This window comes from Odocoileus virginianus, chromosome 3 (assembly GCF_023699985.2).
Source record: "Odocoileus virginianus isolate 20LAN1187 ecotype Illinois chromosome 3, Ovbor_1.2, whole genome shotgun sequence".
Lineage (NCBI taxonomy): Eukaryota > Metazoa > Chordata > Mammalia > Artiodactyla > Cervidae > Odocoileus > Odocoileus virginianus.
This window is the reverse complement of record NC_069676.1, coordinates 16,455,189-16,474,922: the sequence shown is the minus strand read 5'-3', so window position 1 is coordinate 16,474,922 and position 19,734 is coordinate 16,455,189. Positions and strand designations below refer to the sequence as shown.

Below are 19,734 nucleotides of genomic sequence, written 5' to 3'. Positions count from 1 at the left end.
GACTCATTCCACCCTCTCCTGCCTCCCAAACAACAGAGGATCGGTTTTTGTTTATTAATTGCTGTTTAGAGGAAGTGGGGATTATTTCCTATTATCCAGATAAGGAAACTCAGGCTGGAGAGTGGTGAGTTACTTGCTCTGAATCAGTAGTGCCTTTGTAACTTGAGTGTGTGTGTCTTTCACTGTAGACACTAACTCCCTCTAAGCAGACAGGGCAGGCAGTTCACCCACAGAAGTGTTTACCTGAAGAAGATGCAGGAGGGGAGAGTTGGTACCCAGGGACCTGTGATCCATGGTGTTACTAGCCTTAGGGCTTCCTGTCAGTAAAGGGAAAGTGATGGGGGTGGGAGGCTTTAGCCATTATTCCCCCAGATAGTCCACAAGCCTTTGATGCTGATAGGGTGGCATTGAACCTTCCTGTGAGGCTGTTGGTTGAAGCTGCTGTGATCTTTCACCAGCATCTCTGAGGGGAAAAATCTGTTCCTTCTTCCTCTCCTCTTCAGTGTCTTAGGGATGTGCTCAAAATACACAAACACCATTGGCATATATACCCATCTGCCACCTTACCCGAGCAAGTCTGGAAGTACTGGAGTTCTTCTCTTCTCTTCTACTTCACCTATTGTTTTGTCCCTTCTTTGGTTTGTTTGTTAATTTATTCTTTTAGGAGGAACAAAAGAGGGGAAGGTGGAGGTGACAACACACAAAGTGTAATTTGGCAAGGCCTGTAAGGATGACTCATAGCCTATAGTCCCCCCCCCCAGGGACAACCCTGTAAACACTACACCTGGAGGAGATGACCTGAGGAGCGGACTGGTCCACCTGTCTGGGGTAGTTGTTGTATTCTCCTGCTGGTGGTCCAGAATCTTTTGTCTCCAGAAAGAGGGTAGGGACTTTTTGTTTGAGCCCTCCTCCTGGAGAAGGAAATGACAACACACTCCAGTACCCTTGCCTGGAAAATCCCACAGATGGAGGAGCCTGGTAGGCTACAGTCCACAGGGATGCAAAGAGTTGGACACGACTGAGCAACTTCACTCACTCAGGCCAGGACATAACTCCAAATCTTTCTGGCTCTAGCTTCAGAGAGAAGGGAGAGATTTTCTTTTTCTTGGTACAGTTTAGGTGTGGAGCCCCCAAGCCTCATTCTGAACTTAGACTTTACCAAGCTAGAATACTCCTAAGAATCTTTGAGACTTCTGAAACTATTTACAAATAGAACCGCATTTGAAATGGATTTAAACAGAACATGGGCTCCCAGGACTATGCAGTAGAGAAAGGGTTTTCAAAAGCCTGATTGTGAAGCCTGGTGTCTGGGGATATCAGCATTGACAGGCTTGGTCTGTGTTCGTTTGATTGATTGTTTTGTGGGTTTTTTTTTCCCTCTGAGTGCCTCCTTGGTGGCCTACACAGTGCTGAGCACAAGTGGGAGCTAGTCAAGGGAAGGACAGGCTCTTGGGATGACAGGCGGGAGTTGTCAAGAGATCCTTCTAATTCTCTGTTCAATGAAGCAGGTTCCCTGGTGGTTGAGAGCTAGACCTTAGGAATCCGTCAGAGAGATGAGTGAGGGATGAAGTAGTCTGTGTCCCATCCCATGCCATGTCCTTATTCTGTCCAGATGGTGCTAGTGCAGATGTGGAAAAGGGATCAGGGAGAGAGTTGAACAGTACAGTGTTGAGTAATGTCATAGGTAATTTGGCCCCAGAATAGGGTCAATCAGATTGTGATGATGATTCTAAAAATAAGCTGACTGTTCCATGAGTGCTTGCTTTTCGTGGCTAATAGGAATTCTCCTGACAGCTTTCCAGGGTAAGAACGTTAATTAGCCCCTCATGCCAGAGTGAAAAACAAACTCAGAACAATTAAGTAAGCCTGCCTAAGACCAGGCAGCCAAGGTACGGTAGAATCAGTCTACGTCTGGGGCCCTTGCTGCAACAGAAAGAAGGGATGAATGAGTAGGGAGAGGCCCTTTCCAGATCAGCCCCTGAAGCTTCTGTGAAAGTCAAGTCTGCGTGCTGCCTTTTTGGGTGAACTTTTCTTTTCCCTTCCCTTTAGGCAATTGAAGATGAGGGAGGTAATCCTGATGAAATTGAAATTACCTCTGAAGGAAATAAGAAGACATCAAAGAGATCCAGCAAAGGTATGGAGGGTGATGTTAGGAACTTCTTTCAAACTGGCTTCCTCTGCTAATGTGCCTGTGGACTGCCCTGTGAATCTTTGATGGACCTTGAATGAAGGTGTGCATTTTCTTTCAAGATCTCTCCATTGTATTTTTGTCTCCATGGGATTTGGGAAGTCTCAGCACAGAAGAGGTACTGACACCTTTACTTATTTTCTTCTGTAGGTTTCTCGGCAGCTGGTGCTTATCCAGAGTCTTAACCTTCTTGAGGTAGAGAGTGTTTAGGATTACTTGAGTCTCCTATTGCTCTGACTTGTGGAAAATAACTTCCCTTTTAAATACCGCCTGGCCAAAAACAGAGTCGTCACTTTTACAGATGCTGCTTTCAAAAACTGTCTACCGCATAAAAACCAGGTTCCACATGGCATTAAAGACCCTCACCATTGCCCCAGATGGTCCCTTCCCGCTCCCCACCCCCCACCACGTTCCTCTGTTACATCCACCTGCAATTAGGTCCCAAACCTGTGGTTTACTCCATCCACTCCTCTTCCCCATCTGTCTGGATTCGAGTCCTAGTTCATCACGAGACAACTTCTGATCTCACCAGTAGCAAGTCTTCTCTCCTTAGGTCCTCTGCACTGCTCCGGCTTGAATTTCAGGTTGTTGAGGACAGAAGCTTTGTCTTCCTTGTTTTCCTACTTAGTATTTGCTCATGAATTACTTCCTAATTGAATTCAGTGACATCCAAGTACTGTTTTAGGAAAGAATGAGCTAAAACTGGGCATTTGGGCTATCCTGAAAGTTCTCTTGGTAATTGGAGGTTTTGTTGCTCAGTCCCCAAAACAAAATGATATACCTTCACCTGGCCAGCGGTGAAGACTGGGTGTGAAATGTCTGAGAGGCAGGCACCAGTGTTGACCAGGCTGTGTGGTGTATTAGCTCTGGGAAAATAGCAAGTCAGTGACCTCACTTTGAAATGAAGTCACTGTGTGGTCCACAGTTCATCATGCAGTTTTCAATTTGCCCAAGTCAATGTTTTTTTCCAAAGCAGAGTACTTAAAAAATCAATAGAGAACACAATATTGTAATTATCCTTAAATTATAAATAAATTAAGGGGAAAAAAATCAACAGAGATAGACTATTATGGGGCAGGGAGAAATAGAGCCTGTGGAGCTCCTTTTTTGCTTTCTTTTTCTCTTTAACAGAAAAAGAAATCCTTGTGTTAAAAGTTTTTAGGAACACAGTAGGCATTAAATAAAGGAGGCAATCCATTATTAAGATTATGGGCATATTTTCCCAGACTTCTGTTTGTCTAAAGTCACCTAAAAACGAATACAGAAGGATGTTCACACACCTGTGTACCTTTGTCTTTCCTTAAAAAATTGTTGCTACTGCACACAGTATTCTGTACTTTTTTTACTTAGCCTGTAAAGGGCATTTTCAATAGTGCTGAAAATAAAAACCTCAGTGTTTTTAAACAGTGAATAATCATTCTTCGTATGACTATACCACAGTTGAGCTCCTCAGTCTTATTACTAGACTATTTGTTGCAGTTTTCAGCATGGCCGTGAACCAGAATTAACTCTGCTGAAGGAATATGTTTTTGTTAACTAGAGAAGTAGAATTCTTGGGTCAAAAAATATGTGCATTTTACTTTAAAAATAGTTCTTAACAAATAGTTCCCCAACAGGCTGTACTGGTTAATAACTAGCAACATCAGGGAATTGCAGAGGGTGCCTGTTTCTTTAAATTTTCACTTAATGCTGAATATTATGTCTTTTTAATGTTGCCTTGTATATAGAAGAAAAGTATCTCATTGTATCAATTTCTCCACAGCTAAAGTTTTTATTTCTATTTCTTCACAGGTTAAACAGTTTCTGATAACTGACTGCCTGTATCTTCTGAATTGCTTTTTCATGCCTGCTGCCCATTTTTCTGCTGGGTTGTTAGTCTTACTGACTTTTGATAGTGCTTTCTCTCTATAAAATGTCACAATTGTTTTTTCCCAGTTTATTATTTGACTTAACTACTTTGTGGTGTTTTGGTCTTTCAAATTTTTATCTTTAATACAGGCAATGCAATCAACCTATATGGGTTCTAGATTTTATGAAAGTTGCTCAGTCGTGTCCGACTCTTTGCGACTCCATACAGTTCATGGAATTCTCTACACCGGAATACTAGAGTGGGTAGCCTTTCCCTTCTCCAGGGCATCTTCCCACACCAGGGATCAAATCCAGGTCTCCCGCATTTCAGGTGATTCTTTACCAGATGAGCCATCGGGGAAGCCCAAGAATACTGGAGTGGGGAGCCTCTCCCTTCTCCAGTGAATCTTCCTGACCCAGGAATTGAACTGGGGTCTCCTGCACTGCAGGTCAATTCTTTACCAACTGAGCTATCGGGGAAGCCCCAAAATAGAGAGAGGACAGCACGCCTGAACAGGAACTTGAACCCTGGACCCTCAGATTAAAAGTCTGATATTCTACCTACTGAGCTATCTAGGCTCCTATTTTAGGAGCTGTCCAGGCTCCTAGATTTTTTCTTGTATATTGAAAGACTGTCCTTTGCTTTAAAATTGCTTTTTAAAAAGTCTGCATTGTGGAGTAGTATTTATTGTTTTATTTTGAGTTTGTTTGGAATTTATTTTTGCATACAATGTGAAGTAAGTAGGGATCAAAATATGGATTTTTAAAAAATATATATTATTTATTTATTTGGCTGTACCGGTCTTAGTTGCAGCATGTAGGATCTAGTTATCTGACCAACGATTGAACCTGCATTGGGAGTGTGGCATGTTAGCCCCTGGACCACCAGAGAAGTTCCAATATGGGATTTCTATTAAATTTCTTGTGCCCTTCCTTGCCCAATCAATCATACTACCTACCTGTCCCTCAGGGGGAAAAAAAGTGATTACTTTGACCATAGATGTTTTGCCTGTTTTAAAACTTCATCTAGAACCATTCAATATAAAGTTGGGCAGGTGCATGCCACTTGTGGGAATCTTAGTTCCCTGACCAGGGATTGAACCCAAGCCCTCAGTAGTGAGAACATGGAATTCTAACCACAGGACTGCCAGAGAATTTCCAGTACAAACTCTTTTGTGTCTGGTGTCTTAGCTTGGAGTAGTTATATTTTGCAGTTAAGATTTTAGCTGCAAATAGAGGGGGTTTTTTTCCCTGCCCTGTTCGAACAAATTCAAAATTGTTTGAAATCTGGTTGTTTTAATCAGAGTCCTGGAAGGCATGAAAACTGGAAGTGTTAGTTGATCAGTGCAACCCCATGGACCGTGACTGGCCAGGCTTCTCTGTCCATGGGATTTCCCAGGCAAGAATACTAGAGTGGGTAGTCATTCTCTTCTCCAGGGGATCTTCCCCACCCAGGGATCAAACCCCGGTCTCCTGCACTGGCAGGTCGACTAGAAAGCATACCTCAGGTAATTCCAGCATTCCTCCAAGGTAGTTTTACACCAGTACTTTGTTTAACTCTTTTAGACTCTTAAAATAGCAAAGTAATTTATCTAGAAGAGCAAAGTCAGCACGTTTACTTTTTAAACTATTGCCTGATTCTGTGTTGCAAGCATGCATGCTAAGTCGCTTCACTCGTGTTTGACTCTTTGTGACCTGTGGACTGCAGCCCGCCAAGCTCCTCTGTCCATGGGATTCTCCAGGCAGGATTACTCAAGTGGGTTGCCGTGCCCTCCTCCAGGGTGTCTTCCTGACTCAGTGATCAAACCCATATCTCTTATATCTCCTGCATTGCAGGCGGATTCTTTACCTCTAAGCCACTGGGTTATTGGGTTGGTTTTGTTTCTTTTGACATGATATCTCTCCTTTTTTAAAAATAACTATCAAATACATTTTAATAATTGGCAAAATTTTGAATAAATTCTTCACAAGAAAATATAAATAAATGGCCAATGACCACATCAAAAATTGCTTATCATTAGCTAACAAAGAAATGAAAATTAAAGTGATTTGAAATACTAGAAAACAAATGATTAAAAGATATAGAAAAACAAACTTCCATACCTACTTCCACCTACTGCTGTAGAGTATGTAAAATGATACAGCTATTTTGGGAGAAAAATTGGCACATACAAAATTAAAAATTCATCTAAAATGTTAATACAACTCATATTATTCAGCTCCTATATTATTAGCCAAAATAAATGAAAGTGTAGATCCATAAAAGAATTTGAACATGAATGTATAGTATATCTTTTTTTAAGAGACATAATTTCATGCTTAGAAATTATGCAAGAATAATACAAAAAATTCTCATAAATCCTCAACCAGTTTCCCCAGATGTTGTCATTTTTACATTTATTTAACCTTTTCTTTCTCAATGGAGAGAGGGAGGACAGAAGAGAGAGATGGAGAGAGAAAAAAAAGGATAAAACAAGTGTAATATATATCGTTTTCCTTTTCTGCTGAACTACTTGAGAATAAGTTACAAGTACGTGTGCCCCTTTGCCCCTACATTCTATAGTATTTTCTAAAAACAAGAATACTGCATAACTCTATATGTAGTTATCAAAATCAGGAAATTGATATAATACTGTTTTCTAGTCGTATTTAGATTTGGTCATTTGTTCCAATAATGTTCTTCATAACTCAAAAGAGAAAAAAAACTAGGGTCTTGCATTGTCTTCAGTTATCATGTCTTCTTGATCTCCTTTAATCTGCAACACTTCCCAAGACTTTCTTTGTGTTTGTGACAGTACCTTTTTTTTTTTTTTGAAAGTACAGACTACCTATTTTGAAACCTGTTTTTCAATTTGGGTTTTATTGGGGGGTTTTGTGGGGGGGGTTCCTCGAATGATTAGATTCAAATTATACACGTTTGTCAGAAATACCACCGGAAGTATGATTTTTCTGTTTCCCTCCTAGGGGCACATCCTGACAGTTTGTGCAAGTGACTTAAGGGTATTGGTTGGGTTTCTCCACAGAAAAGTTTGTAATTGTGTCTGCGGGGAGGGTACCATATTCTGTGCGGTGCAGCAAAAATATTTTTAAAAGAAACTACAAAGAAAAATAAATTTAGCTACTTGAAAGTTTTAAAGTTTTAAGTGTTTCTTAATAAAACATACCATAAATAGATACAATTGGGAGAAAATACTGCAATACACTAATATCTAGAAAGCATTAAATAGTCCTACAAACTAATAAAGAAAAATAGACAATCCAGTAGAAAAAGGACAGAGATGATAAATAGGCAGGTCACAGATGAAAGGAAAACAAACAAGTCCTATATTAAAAATAAATTTCCTTGAAGGGAAGCAAATAAAAGAAAGAGATAATACTTTTTGCCTATTACACTGGTAAAAATTTACATAATTCTAAATATCCCACATTGACCAGGGGGTGAGGAAATGGGAAGCCATTGGAAGTGGTAAATTGACAAAGCTGCTTTCGGGGCAGGGGTGACTAAACTAAGGAACTCTATAGCATGAAATAAATGATGGGGTTGAATCAATATATATAGGGCAAGACTATTTTCCAAGGCCTTTATAGAGTAACAATGTATATACAGTATGATTCCATATATAACAAGTTCATTTCCATTTGAATGGTATGTGTGTAAATCCAAAAAAAAATGGTTTCAAGGACCACCAAACTGCTATCAATGGTTACCTCTTAGAAGTACAATGGAGACAAGGGAGAATAACTTTGTCATGTACTTATGAGGGTAGATCTTTTATTAGTAAACTAAAATTTACCATGAAGTGGTATGAATCTTTTAATGAGTTCAGATCAGTTCAATTGCTCAGTCGTGTCTGACTCTTTGTGACCCCATGGACTGAAGCACACCAGGCTTCCTTGTCCATCATCAACTCCCAGAGTTTACTCAAACTCATGTCAATGAGTCAGTCATGCCATCCAATCATCCTCTGTCATCCCCTTCTCCTGCCTTCAGTCTTTCCCAGCATCAGGATCTTTTCAAATGAGTCAGCTCTTCACATCAGGTGGCCAACATATTGGAGTTTCAGCTTCAACATCAGTCCTTCCAATGAACACTGAGGACTGATTTCCTTTAGAAAGGACTGGTTGGATCCCCTTGCAGTCCAAGGGACTCTCAAGAGTCTTCTCCAACACCACAGTTCAAAAGCATCAATTCTTTGGTGCTCAGCTTTCTTTATAGTCCAACTCTCACATCCATACATAACTACTGGAAAAACCATAGCCTTGACTAGATGGACCTTTGTTGGCAAAGTAATGTCTCTGCTTTTTAATATGCTGTCTAGGTTGGTCATAAGTTTTTTTCCAAGGAGTAAGCATCTTTTTATTTCATGGCTGCATGCGGGGGTCCAGCCTCCGCTGGTCCAGGGAACCCTTGGGATGAGCGGCGTCGGCGAATGCACACACACACACACACACACACACACACACAGTTGCAGTGGAAAAACTTCTTCTTTTTTATTTTTTCTCTAACACCTTATATATCCTTTTTTTACTACCGGGGCCAAGGTACAAATTATTGTTTTCAGATCTTTCCAGATGACGTGCCCCTTAGATCAACAAAACAAGTCAGGGGATATTTTCCAAGACAGAATTTCCCAGGGTACAAAATCTTCCGTCCCTAGTGGCGCGTGACAAGGATTGTTTTGGACCTCTTAGCCCACTCTGTTTTCAGGTTTAAACGTTCTTCTTGCTTCACTGCTTCACTTGAATGGACAAACGTCAGCTACAAAGAAACACATAGCTACAGGGAAAAAAATATCTTAACAGTTTTACAGTATAATCAATCACTTAACCACTATAGTTTCTATTATAATTTTACCTACTATGAAAACTTAACTTTTATATTGTACACATACTACAATATCTTGCTTACTATTTAATCTACAAGCCACAATTCATTCTATTTTCACACAGCCGTCTATGATACCTAAAGCACTAACACTACTTCCTAGTGTACTCCCAGGCACACCATGGGCAGGGGAAATGGAGTAGCAGCAGCGTCGCAGCTGCCTTAACCCTTATTCTACAATATGAGAATTATAGCATTGTGTGGTTATTAAACTTACAATTAAATCTAATAGTGTTTGCGTGTCCAGGGATGGGATTCACAATCACATTTATAAGCAGTTTTAACTTCTAATCTATTTCCATATTCCCTAATATACCTCCTATATATAAAATCCTACATATCTATAAATGGCCTAAATCTATATACCTCCCGCATACCAGGTTATTCATATGGTTCCCATCTCCCCGGGGGCAGAGTAAGCCTAACTCTTCTGGGAAGCCCCCAGACGTTTACACCCTAGAGATGTCCCTGGGACCTTCCCCGAGGTCTACCAGGAATAGCGAAAAACCACCAAGAATTCCAAGAAAGAGTATTAGCACAGACAAGACACATATAGCAAGAATAGGGAGCGTCCCGGAGCCTGCTGGACTCGGATTCCCCTGGGTTCATGGCCTCCTTGGGTCCATGACCTTTACCCAGAGCCTTGTCATGGGCGGGGCGTTCGCTTGTCCTCTTCTTGGCTCCCGACATCTCCCCCTTTTTTATTTTTTAAGGCAAGCAGCTGAAGTTCAACAGAAAGGCGCTGAATACTAGTTCCGAGGATCCTAACAATGCAAGGAAGGATAAGAATAATTACTAAGACAATACATCCTAGAGAAACCCAGGTCATAATTCCAGAAATGAGACCTTTTCCTGATATGAAGGAGCTTAACTGATTAAAGAAATCATGAGCTGTTTCAACCACAGTAAAGTCTAACTTAGCATCTTTTACATTAGCAATCTGTTGATGTAATCTTTCTAAATCTAAGCTAATACTAGAGCTATTCCAAACCCCAGAAATATGATTTTGAATCCGCTCCCAATTATAATCTGTTTCATTTACCTTTAAGGGTGTAACACAAATCCACTTGTAATCTGCATGACAGGATAAAGCCAACTTCGTTTTTAAAGCCTGCAATTCAGTTTCTATATGCATTACTGCCTCTTCCAAAGCATTTACTTTTATTTCTAGTTTTCTATCTATAGCTTCTTGAGTTGCTAGCACTAAGGAAACATTTTTTGACAAATCATTAACATGAGCGGCTGTGTGAACCTGATGTGCAAGAGAAACAGAGGCTAATATAGCAGAAGATATGGCCATAATTAAGGCAGATATTCCTAAAACTAACAATCTTGCAAACCTTTTAATTCTCATTAACTCTTTAACATGTTGTAATACAGCTAAGCCATAATTATCATACCAATATGTTGTCAAATTAACAGGTACCATGAGATAGGGAGGTCGTTTTAAAATTATAAAAGCAGAAACATTAAACCTAGGGCTCAGACAGCTAGAAAGGAAGCAGGTATCACAGTTAACAATGGTAGGTCCTCCAGTTTGATTAAGATATATCTGTAACTTATTTAAGTCATTAACAAAAAGGAAAACATATGGAGAAGGGAGGCAGGCTAAGACAACCTTTTCTAAAGTTGAATTAGGTCGTTTTAAAGTTACATTGGAAGTTGCAGCTATTGCTCTCCATAGCTCTGGCTGCAAAAAGGTTCTTGTATTTTGCTGATAAGCAACCATGGGGGGAACTAGGGCGTTGTGGTGCCATCTACTGACTGAAAGAGGCCAAGGTACAGTAGAGTTTTCCCAATTTACATACTCGTCTGTATAATTTTTTACTGTTTTTAAATCGTTTTTTGGATTTGGATTACTCCAATCTTGAATAGATATTGTATTTGAATTCCCCATTTTATAGGCTAACATAGAATCATAAATACACTCTCTCCACTGAGGGTATCCTATCTGATAATTTACTCCACCCCAGCTGTCATCTGAAGGTGGGTCTGATGAGCATCGTTCATAAGTGTCATCAAAGGAGAGAGAATGATTAAACCTTCCAAATTGTGATTGGATCTCATCTGAGATTCCAGGCATTTGTCCCAATAAAACCCAAACAAATCTTTTTGATCCCTTTTTTCCTTTATTAAGTGGGGAATCAGTAATAATGGCCTTTTTTGATGTCTGGACACATCCCTCTTTAGTTGGGGTAATAAGGCCTCGAGTTCCCTCAAGGGGAAAATTAAAGCAAATTGGGATTCCTTCAACTAATCCGTGGAAAGAGAAATTTAGATTTATAGGATAACTTTTTAAAGAATGAGATGTCCAACTCCCTCCTAGCAACCGAGGTGCGTTAGTTGTCACCCGAAGGGGTGACTCTGTCCAAGGGACAACCTGCAGAGTTGGAGGATCAGGGAAATAGGCCCAATAAATTCCGCTCTCTGACTGAGAGGAAAAGGGAGTAACCATACTTACCTGACAACTCAGGATAGCAAGGATTGCAAGAAAGAGTTGTTCTGGGCTGGCACCAGGTCCGGCAACTGTCTGGGCTCGATGAGTGAGGTTCTTGATCTGTCCCCAAGTTGGGGTGGGAGAATCTAGAGTTTTTTTACTTACTTTATATTTAATTTTTTCTTTTTGTGGTGGTGGGGATTTTTCCCCTTCATTGTCGGCCTGCCTGCCCACAAGAAAAACAGCCTCCATAGTTCAGTAGCTCCCTGGGCTGCATGCCACCTCCTGGCCTAACCAGTTTTGTCAGTCTCTGTAATGTCTGACCCGTTGTTGTCCCCTGATAGAGGGGGTCTAACAGGCAGGGGATCTGGATCATCTGCTGGACGAATAATTGTCTTTTTAGGCAATTTGGGTCTTATAGGCTTCTTCTCAGGTCTCAAAGGTGGAATCAAATATTGAGGGACTACTTTTCTCACCGGGGACCAGCCACCATCATCACGATGATATCTGGCTGCCTCTTCTTCTAACTCAGCCTGATCTCTAGGATCAAGAACATCATCATCCGAATCATCATCATACCTATGTACAGCCATAGAGGCCAACATTTGTCTTAATGAGCGATAATCAGAAGAACTAGGACTCATTTTGGGCCCTTCAGATGTGTTTCCTCTATTCTCGTCTGTCACCGGATCTTCTCCGTCTGAATCAGGGCTCTTGGTCTCTCGTCTAAACTTTTCACCCTCATGCTCAGGGTCTAGGGCATCTCTAATAAGATTCCATAGAGAAAATGTGTCAGCAGGGACTCTATCTGGCCCAACATTATCATAATGCCTCCTAATGTCTCTGCCAACTCGTTCCCAAATTCTCAGATTAACAGTGCCCTCATCAGGGAACCAGGGACACTGCTCTTGAACAAAGGAGAAGAAAGTAGAAAGGCTACTCTTTTTCACATGAATCCCTCTATGAGAGAGCATCTGTTTTACAATATCAATGAAAAGGCGTCTATCTTTTGACTCACTGTTTTCCATTTTATTTTCACAATTATTCTGCTTTTCTTCTTTTTCTTTTTCCTGTTTCTTTTTCCTTTTTCTTGTTCCTTTTTCTTTTTCCTTTTTCTTTTTTTTTCTTTTTTTTTTTCTTTTTTCTTTTTTTTTTTTCGTTTTTTTTTCTTTTTTTTTTTTTATTCTCACTCACTCTTTCCACCCTACCTTACTCTTACGCAGGGTTTATTCTCACTCACTCTTTCCACCCTACCTTACTCTTACGCAGGGTTATTTTCACGATTCCTCACCCTTCTCACCCTACCTTAATCTTACGCAGGGGGGTCTGCAGTACCCTAGGTGAGATCCTAGCCGCCCCGACCTTGCCTTGGGAAACTTCTTGGGGGGAGGACTTACCCTTCGGGTCCCTGTTCCGGGCGCCAACTGCGGGGGTCCAGCCTCCGCTGGTCCAGGGAACCCTTGGGATGAGCGGCGTCGGCGAATGCACACACACACACACACACACACACACACACACAGTTGCAGTGGAAAAACTTCTTCTTTTTTATTTTTTCTCTAACACCTTATATATCCTTTTTTTACTACCGGGGCCAAGGTACAAATTATTGTTTTCAGATCTTTCCAGATGACGTGCCCCTTAGATCAACAAAACAAGTCAGGGGATATTTTCCAAGACAGAATTTCCCAGGGTACAAAATCTTCCGTCCCTAGTGGCGCGTGACAAGGATTGTTTTGGACCTCTTAGCCCACTCTGTTTTCAGGTTTAAACGTTCTTCTTGCTTCACTGCTTCACTTGAATGGACAAACGTCAGCTACAAAGAAACACATAGCTACAGGGAAAAAAATATCTTAACAGTTTTACAGTATAATCAATCACTTAACCACTATAGTTTCTATTATAATTTTACCTACTATGAAAACTTAACTTTTATATTGTACACATACTACAATATCTTGCTTACTATTTAATCTACAAGCCACAATTCATTCTATTTTCACACAGCCGTCTATGATACCTAAAGCACTAACACTACTTCCTAGTGTACTCCCAGGCACACCATGGGCAGGGGAAATGGAGTAGCAGCAGCGTCGCAGCTGCCTTAACCCTTATTCTACAATATGAGAATTATAGCATTGTGTGGTTATTAAACTTACAATTAAATCTAATAGTGTTTGCGTGTCCAGGGATGGGATTCACAATCACATTTATAAGCAGTTTTAACTTTTAATCTATTTCCATATTCCCTAATATACCTCCTATATATAAAATCCTACATATCTATAAATGGCCTAAATCTATATACCTCCCGCATACCAGGTTATTCATATGGTTCCCATCTCCCCGGGGGCAGAGTAAGCCTAACTCTTCTGGGAAGCCCCCAGACGTTTACACCCTAGAGATGTCCCTGGGACCTTCCCCGAGGTCTACCAGGAATAGCGAAAAACCACCAAGAATTCCAAGAAAGAGTATTAGCACAGACAAGACACATATAGCAAGAATAGGGAGCGTCCCGGAGCCTGCTGGACTCGGATTCCCCTGGGTTCATGGCCTCCTTGGGTCCATGACCTTTACCCAGAGCCTTGTCATGGGCGGGGCGTTCGCTTGTCCTCTTCTTGGCTCCCGACAGCTGCAGTCACCATCTGCAGTGATTTTGGAGCCCAAAAAAATAAAGTCTGCCACTGTTTCCACTGTTTCTCCATCTATTTGCCATGAAGTGACAGGACCAGATGCCATGATCTGAGTTTTCTGAATGTTGAGCTTTAAGCCAACTTTCTCACTCTCCTCTTTCACTTTGCTCAAGATGCTCTTTAGTTCTTCTTCACTTTCTGCCATAAGGGTGGTGTCATCTGCATATCTGAGGTTATTGGTATTTCTCCCAGCAGTCTTGATTCCAGCTTGTGCTTCCTCCAGCCCATCATTTCTCACGATGTACTCTGCATATAAGTTAAATAAACAGGGTGACAATATACAGCCTTGACATACTCCTTTTCCTATTTGGAACCAGTCTTTTGTTCCATGTCCAGTTCTAACTGTTGCTTCCTGACCTGCATACAGATTTCCCAAAAGGCATGTCAGGTAATCTGGTATTCCCCATCTCTTGAAGAATTTTCCACAGTTTATTGTGATCCACACAGTCAAAGGCTTTCGCATAGTTAATAAAACAGAAATAGATGTTTTCTTGGAATTCTCCTGCTTTTCTATGATCCAGCGGATGTTGGCAATTTGATCTCTGGTTCCTCTGCCTTTTTTAAAACCAGCTTGAACATCTGGAAGTTCACAGTTCACTGTTGAAGCCTGGCTTGGAGAATTTTGAGCATTACTTTGCTAGTGTGTGAGATGAGTGCAATTGTGTGGTAGTTTGAGCATTCTTTGGCACTGCCTTTCTTAGGGATTGGAATGAAAACTGACTTTTTCCAGTCCTGTGGCCACTGCTGAGTTGTATGTATGAATGTATTTGTGTAATCAAACAAATTTTGAAAAATATTCACCTGCCCACATCCAGCCAGCCACACAGGGTACTGGTGGGTAATCCCAACAGAAGAGAAGGTTGTGGCTGAGAGAAGGTTATGGAGACAAAAACCATGCAGTCCTTTGGTTTGGAGATTGCAAGTGTGGGAGCCCTTTTTACTCTTTGGAGGAAGAATTTGAGGGGTACCTTTTCTCTTAGTAGTACCAAAAACAGTTGCTTTAGTTTTTGCCACAGTGATATTTCTCATTCACATTAATTTTGGATTCACTGAGACACATTGTTTTTCATCTTTGGAAAGTAGGGTATCTTTCCCCAAATAGTGATTGTTGGTAAGCATCCCAATGGGGATGTGTTTTCCATATTGAAGACTGGATGTTCTTAGGACTGAACATTCTCTTGACATTGCTTGTTAGGGCATTTCTTACCTGGGAGAATTCTCCCCTGGAAGGGATTCAGGCTGCAGTGTACCTGTGCGTCCTGCTTGTAGTGAGATCTGGATCTGCCTGATGAAAACCTGCTTCCTTCTTGTGAAAGGGAGAAAGACAGTAGAAAGGGTGGCAAGTTTCTGGTAGTCTGCTTAGATTTTTTCCTACTAACTCACTGGTACTGGGCAAGAGCCAGTGTGCATATTCTAGAATGGTACGAGTCTGTGGAAATCTTGGTGTATCTTCCTAGCATATTTATAAAGACCACTGGGTTGAGTTCCAGATATTTTTGAAAGTTTAAGGTGCGTTTTGCCATAGGAATATTATACAGTGGTACTGAGATTCCCAGCCAGCTACCAAGACTATTTGCACATAATGTACTGTATACTAGTATTAGTGTCACAATTCTCTGTGTTCCTAAATAAAATATTTCTGAAAACATGAGTGAAATATAGAATATGGAAAAATCAAGTACATATAGTATAAGAAAATTTTCAAGTCTAAATTATGGTATAAATGATTAGGGTTGAGCTTTTTCACTCCCCCTCACACACATTTTACACATTCTATGTACATTTATAAGATTAATCATTAAATATATGTGGATTAATGTCTAGTTCTTTTATATTACTTGAAAAATACTTAATGACCTTAAAAAATTGATCTTCACTTTGGGGGGAAATGATATCTCCATATAATGCTATGAAGGAATATAGAAACCTGTTCACAAAATACTAAATGCAAAGATTATAAAATGGCAGTACCATTTTCAAAACCAGTGTATATGTACGTACGTAGCACAGTATGGGAGGATATCCATATCCCACTGTGTGACAGCTCCACGGCTCACTCTAGATGGTAAATTCTGAAAGGCTTTTACTTTCTTTTTGTTTTTCCGTGTTTTCCTTATATGTAATTGTCTCTGGGAAAACACATTTCACATTCCTTAACTAAAAACAGCACTTTGTTGGTTTTTTTTTTGTTTTAATTTTTGTGTGTTTTTTTGTTTGTTTTGGTTTCGTTTGTTTTTTGCCATGCAGCTTGTGGGATCTTAGTTCCCTGACCAGGTTTTGAACCTGAGCCATAGGCAGTGAAAGCACAGAATGCTAACCACTGGAGTGCCGGGGAATTCCCCACAGCAGCATGTTTATATGAGATACTATGCTCCCCATAACCAAAGCCACTTAACAAGAAAGGCAGGCCTGGAAAAGGTCTGGTTGCCTCCACCTTATTAAGAATCCATTTCCAGCTCCTCAAACTTCCAGTTAATAAGAGCAGAACCACTTCTGAGCTACAGAAGTGCCAGGTCCAGTGCCAGCTCTGATATTTTGGCTGAGCCGACTCATTGGAAATGATTGATTTGGGAAAGATTGAGGTCAAGAGGAAAAGAGGATGACAGAGGATGAGATGGTTAGATAGCATCACTGACTCAGTGGATGTGTTTGAACAAACTCCAGGAGATAGTGAAGGATGGGGGAGATTGGCGTGCTGTAGTCCATGGGGTGCCAAAGAGGCAGATACGACTTAGCAACTGAACAACAACAACAACTTCTACTAGGGGGTAGATTGGCCCTACCATTCCTGGATTACTGTGTTTCTAAATGGAGAAGTGCCACGGGTGTTTTAGGTTGTTATCTTTCTTCAGTGCTTAAGGCGTATAAAAATGAAAGTTGTCACTTCTGGAAAATGCATATCATTGATCTCGTGCCATAAATTATTCCTTCAGGCCGCAAGCCAGAAGAGAGTTTGGAAGATAATGGGCTAGAGGAAAATTCTGGGGATGGACAGGTATGTGAACCTCATCAGTGATCAGCTCCATGCATGGACCAGTGACCATCATCTGATGCTTGTATTTTTCTTTGTCACAGGAGGATGTTGAGACCAGTTTGGAGAACTTACATGTCATCGACATGGTGGATATCAGTGTGTTGGATGAAGCAGAGATTGATAATGGGAGCATTGCAGACTGTGTGGAAGATGACGATAACCTCCAGGAGTCCCTGTCTGACAGAGAGCTAGTAGAGGGGGAGATGCAAGAGCTTCCGGAGCAACTTCAAGAACATGCTGTAGGTACCTTGGCAGGGTCTCGAGGATGTATCCTAGATGTAATAATTCCTCAAATAGCCTAACAGATGATAAGCTTTATATTTGGAATTATGTTCTTTTAATGCCATTTCAGTACATGTTTGACTCATCCATTCACATGTAAAAAATTAGATGAGTTTGAAAAGCACACTTTGCTTCATTGAAAAACGGTGTCTTGTGAGGAGTAATTGTATCTGCTCTCCATTTGAATAGCATGAAGCATCTTGAGGACACTAGTCTAGCCTTCTTATTATAGGAGATTGCTCTGTGGTGTGACAACTGTGATTCCTTGAAAATACCAAAGCAGCTTGAAAGTTAGTTTTTTGCTGTCATCTCCTGCTAAGTCACCTCAGTCGTGTCCGACTCTGTGCGACCCCATGGACGGCAGCCCACCAGGCTCCCCCATCCCTGGGATTCTCCAGGCAGGAACACTGGAGTGGGTTGCCATTTCCTTCTCCAGTGCATGAAAGTGAAAAGTGAAAGTGAAGTCGCTCAGTCGTGTCCGACTCTTAGCGACCCCATGGTCTACAGCCTACCAGGCTCCTCTGTCCATGGGATTTTCCAGGCTGGAAAATTTCCAGTACTGGAGTGGGGTGCCATTGCCTTCTCTGGTACTCTCCTAGTCAATCTTTAATGCTAACTTTGACCTTGTTTTTAAATGCTTAGCTTTTTGTGTGTTAGGAAGAAATCCAGGGTATGATGCAATTGTGGTGAATATTATTTATTGAAGTCTGTCTGCCAGAAAACATTAATCATTATTTCCTTTCATCCTTTTAACCACAGTTTGATATATAGATGCTATTATGCCCATTTTCCAGTTGGGGAAATCAGCGAGTAAAAGGGTAAAAAAAAAATCTCCAGGCAGCACAAAGCTCATATGAGAATAAGAATGAAGGCCAGGCACAAAGACAGGAATATAGATCAATGGAACAGAATAGAAAGCCCAGAGATAAATCCACGAACCTATGGTCACCTTATCTTTGACAAAGGAGGCAAGGATATACAATGGAAAAAAGACAACATCTTTAACAAGTGGTGCTGGGAAAACTGGTCAACCACCTGTAAAAGAATGAAACTAGAACACTTTCTAACACCATACACAAAAATAAACTCAAAATGGATTAAAGATCTAAATGTAAGACCAGAAACTATAAAACTCCTAGAGGAGAACATAGGCAAAACACTCTCCGACATAAACCACAGCAGGATCCTCTATGACCCACATCCCAGAATTTTAGAAATAAAAGCAAAAATAAACAAATGGGACCTAATGAAACTTAAAAGCTTTTGCACAACAAAGGAAACTATAAGCAAGGTGAAAAGACAGCCCTCAGATTGGGAGAAAATAATAGCAAACGAAGCAACAGACAAAGGATTAATCTCAAAAATATACAAGCAACTCCTCCAGCTCAACTCCAGAAAAATAAATGACCCAATCAAAAAATGGGCCAAAGAACTCAACAGACATTTCTCCAAGGAAGACATACAGATGGCTAACAAACACATGAAAAAATGTTCAACATCACTCATTATCAGAGAAATGCAAATCAAAACCACAGTGAGGTACCATTATACGCCAGTCAGGATGGCTGCTATCCAAAAGTCTACAAGCAATAAATGCTGGAGAGAGTGTCGAGAAAAGGGAACCCTCTTACACTGTTGGTGGGAATGCAAATTAGTACAGCCACTATGGAAAACAGTGTGGAGATTTCTTAAAAAGCTGGAAATAGAACTGCCATATGACCCAGCAATCCCACTTCTGGGCATACACACCAAGGAAACCAGATCTGAAAGAGACACGTGCACCCCAATGTTCATCGCAGCACTATTTATAATAGCCAGGACATGGAAGCAACCTAGATGCCCATCAGCAGACGAATGGATGAGGAAGCTGTGGTACATATACACCATGGAATATTACTCAGCCATTAAAAAGAATTCATTTGAATCAGTTCTAATGAGATGGATGAAACTGGAGCCCATTATACAGAGCAAAGTAAGCCAGAAAGATAAAGACCATTACAGTATACTAACATATATATGGAATTTAGAAAGATGGTAACGATAACCCTATATGCAAAACAGAAAAAGAGACTCAGAAATATAGAACAGACTTGTGGACTCTGGGAGAAGGCGAGGGTGGGATGTTTCAAGAGAACAGCATTGAAACATGTATATTATCTAGGGTGAAACAGATCACCAGCCCAGGTTGGATGCATGAGACAAGTGCTCGGGCCTGGTGCGCTGGGAAGACCCAGAGGGATCGGATGGAGAGGGAGGTGGGAGGGGGGGCCGGGATGGGGAATACATGTAAATCCATGGCTAATTCATTTCAATGTATGACAAAAACTACTGCAATGATGTAAAGTAATTAGCCTCCAACTAATAAAAATA

The 19,734-nt window shown here is 40.8% G+C and overlaps 1 protein-coding gene, 1 long non-coding RNA gene and 1 other non-coding gene across 7 annotated transcripts in view; 2 read left to right on the top strand and 1 right to left on the bottom strand.

The window, feature by feature from the left end:
- SAFB (scaffold attachment factor B) overlaps positions 1-19,734 on the top strand; it is a 66,601-nt gene that overhangs the window by 1,511 nt on the left and 45,356 nt on the right. For 4 of the 5 annotated variants that reach the window (XM_070464882.1, XM_070464880.1, XM_070464888.1 and 1 more), the window contains exons 2-4: positions 2,050-2,134; positions 16,982-17,043; positions 17,124-17,325. In XM_070464882.1, coding sequence (XP_070320983.1) covers positions 2,050-2,134; positions 16,982-17,043; positions 17,124-17,325 — 349 coding nt within the window. The remainder of the gene's footprint in view (positions 1-2,049; positions 2,135-16,981; positions 17,044-17,123; positions 17,326-19,734) is intronic. The other variant, XM_070464881.1, reaches the window with a different exon arrangement.
- LOC110131229 (uncharacterized) lies at positions 2,145-4,203 on the top strand. Its single transcript, XR_002312120.2, has 2 exons — positions 2,145-2,383; positions 3,980-4,203. It is a non-coding gene; the product is annotated as an uncharacterized lncRNA (long non-coding RNA).
- On the bottom strand, positions 4,543-4,615 carry TRNAK-UUU (transfer RNA lysine (anticodon UUU)). Its single transcript has one exon. It is a non-coding gene; the product is annotated as a tRNA-Lys (tRNA).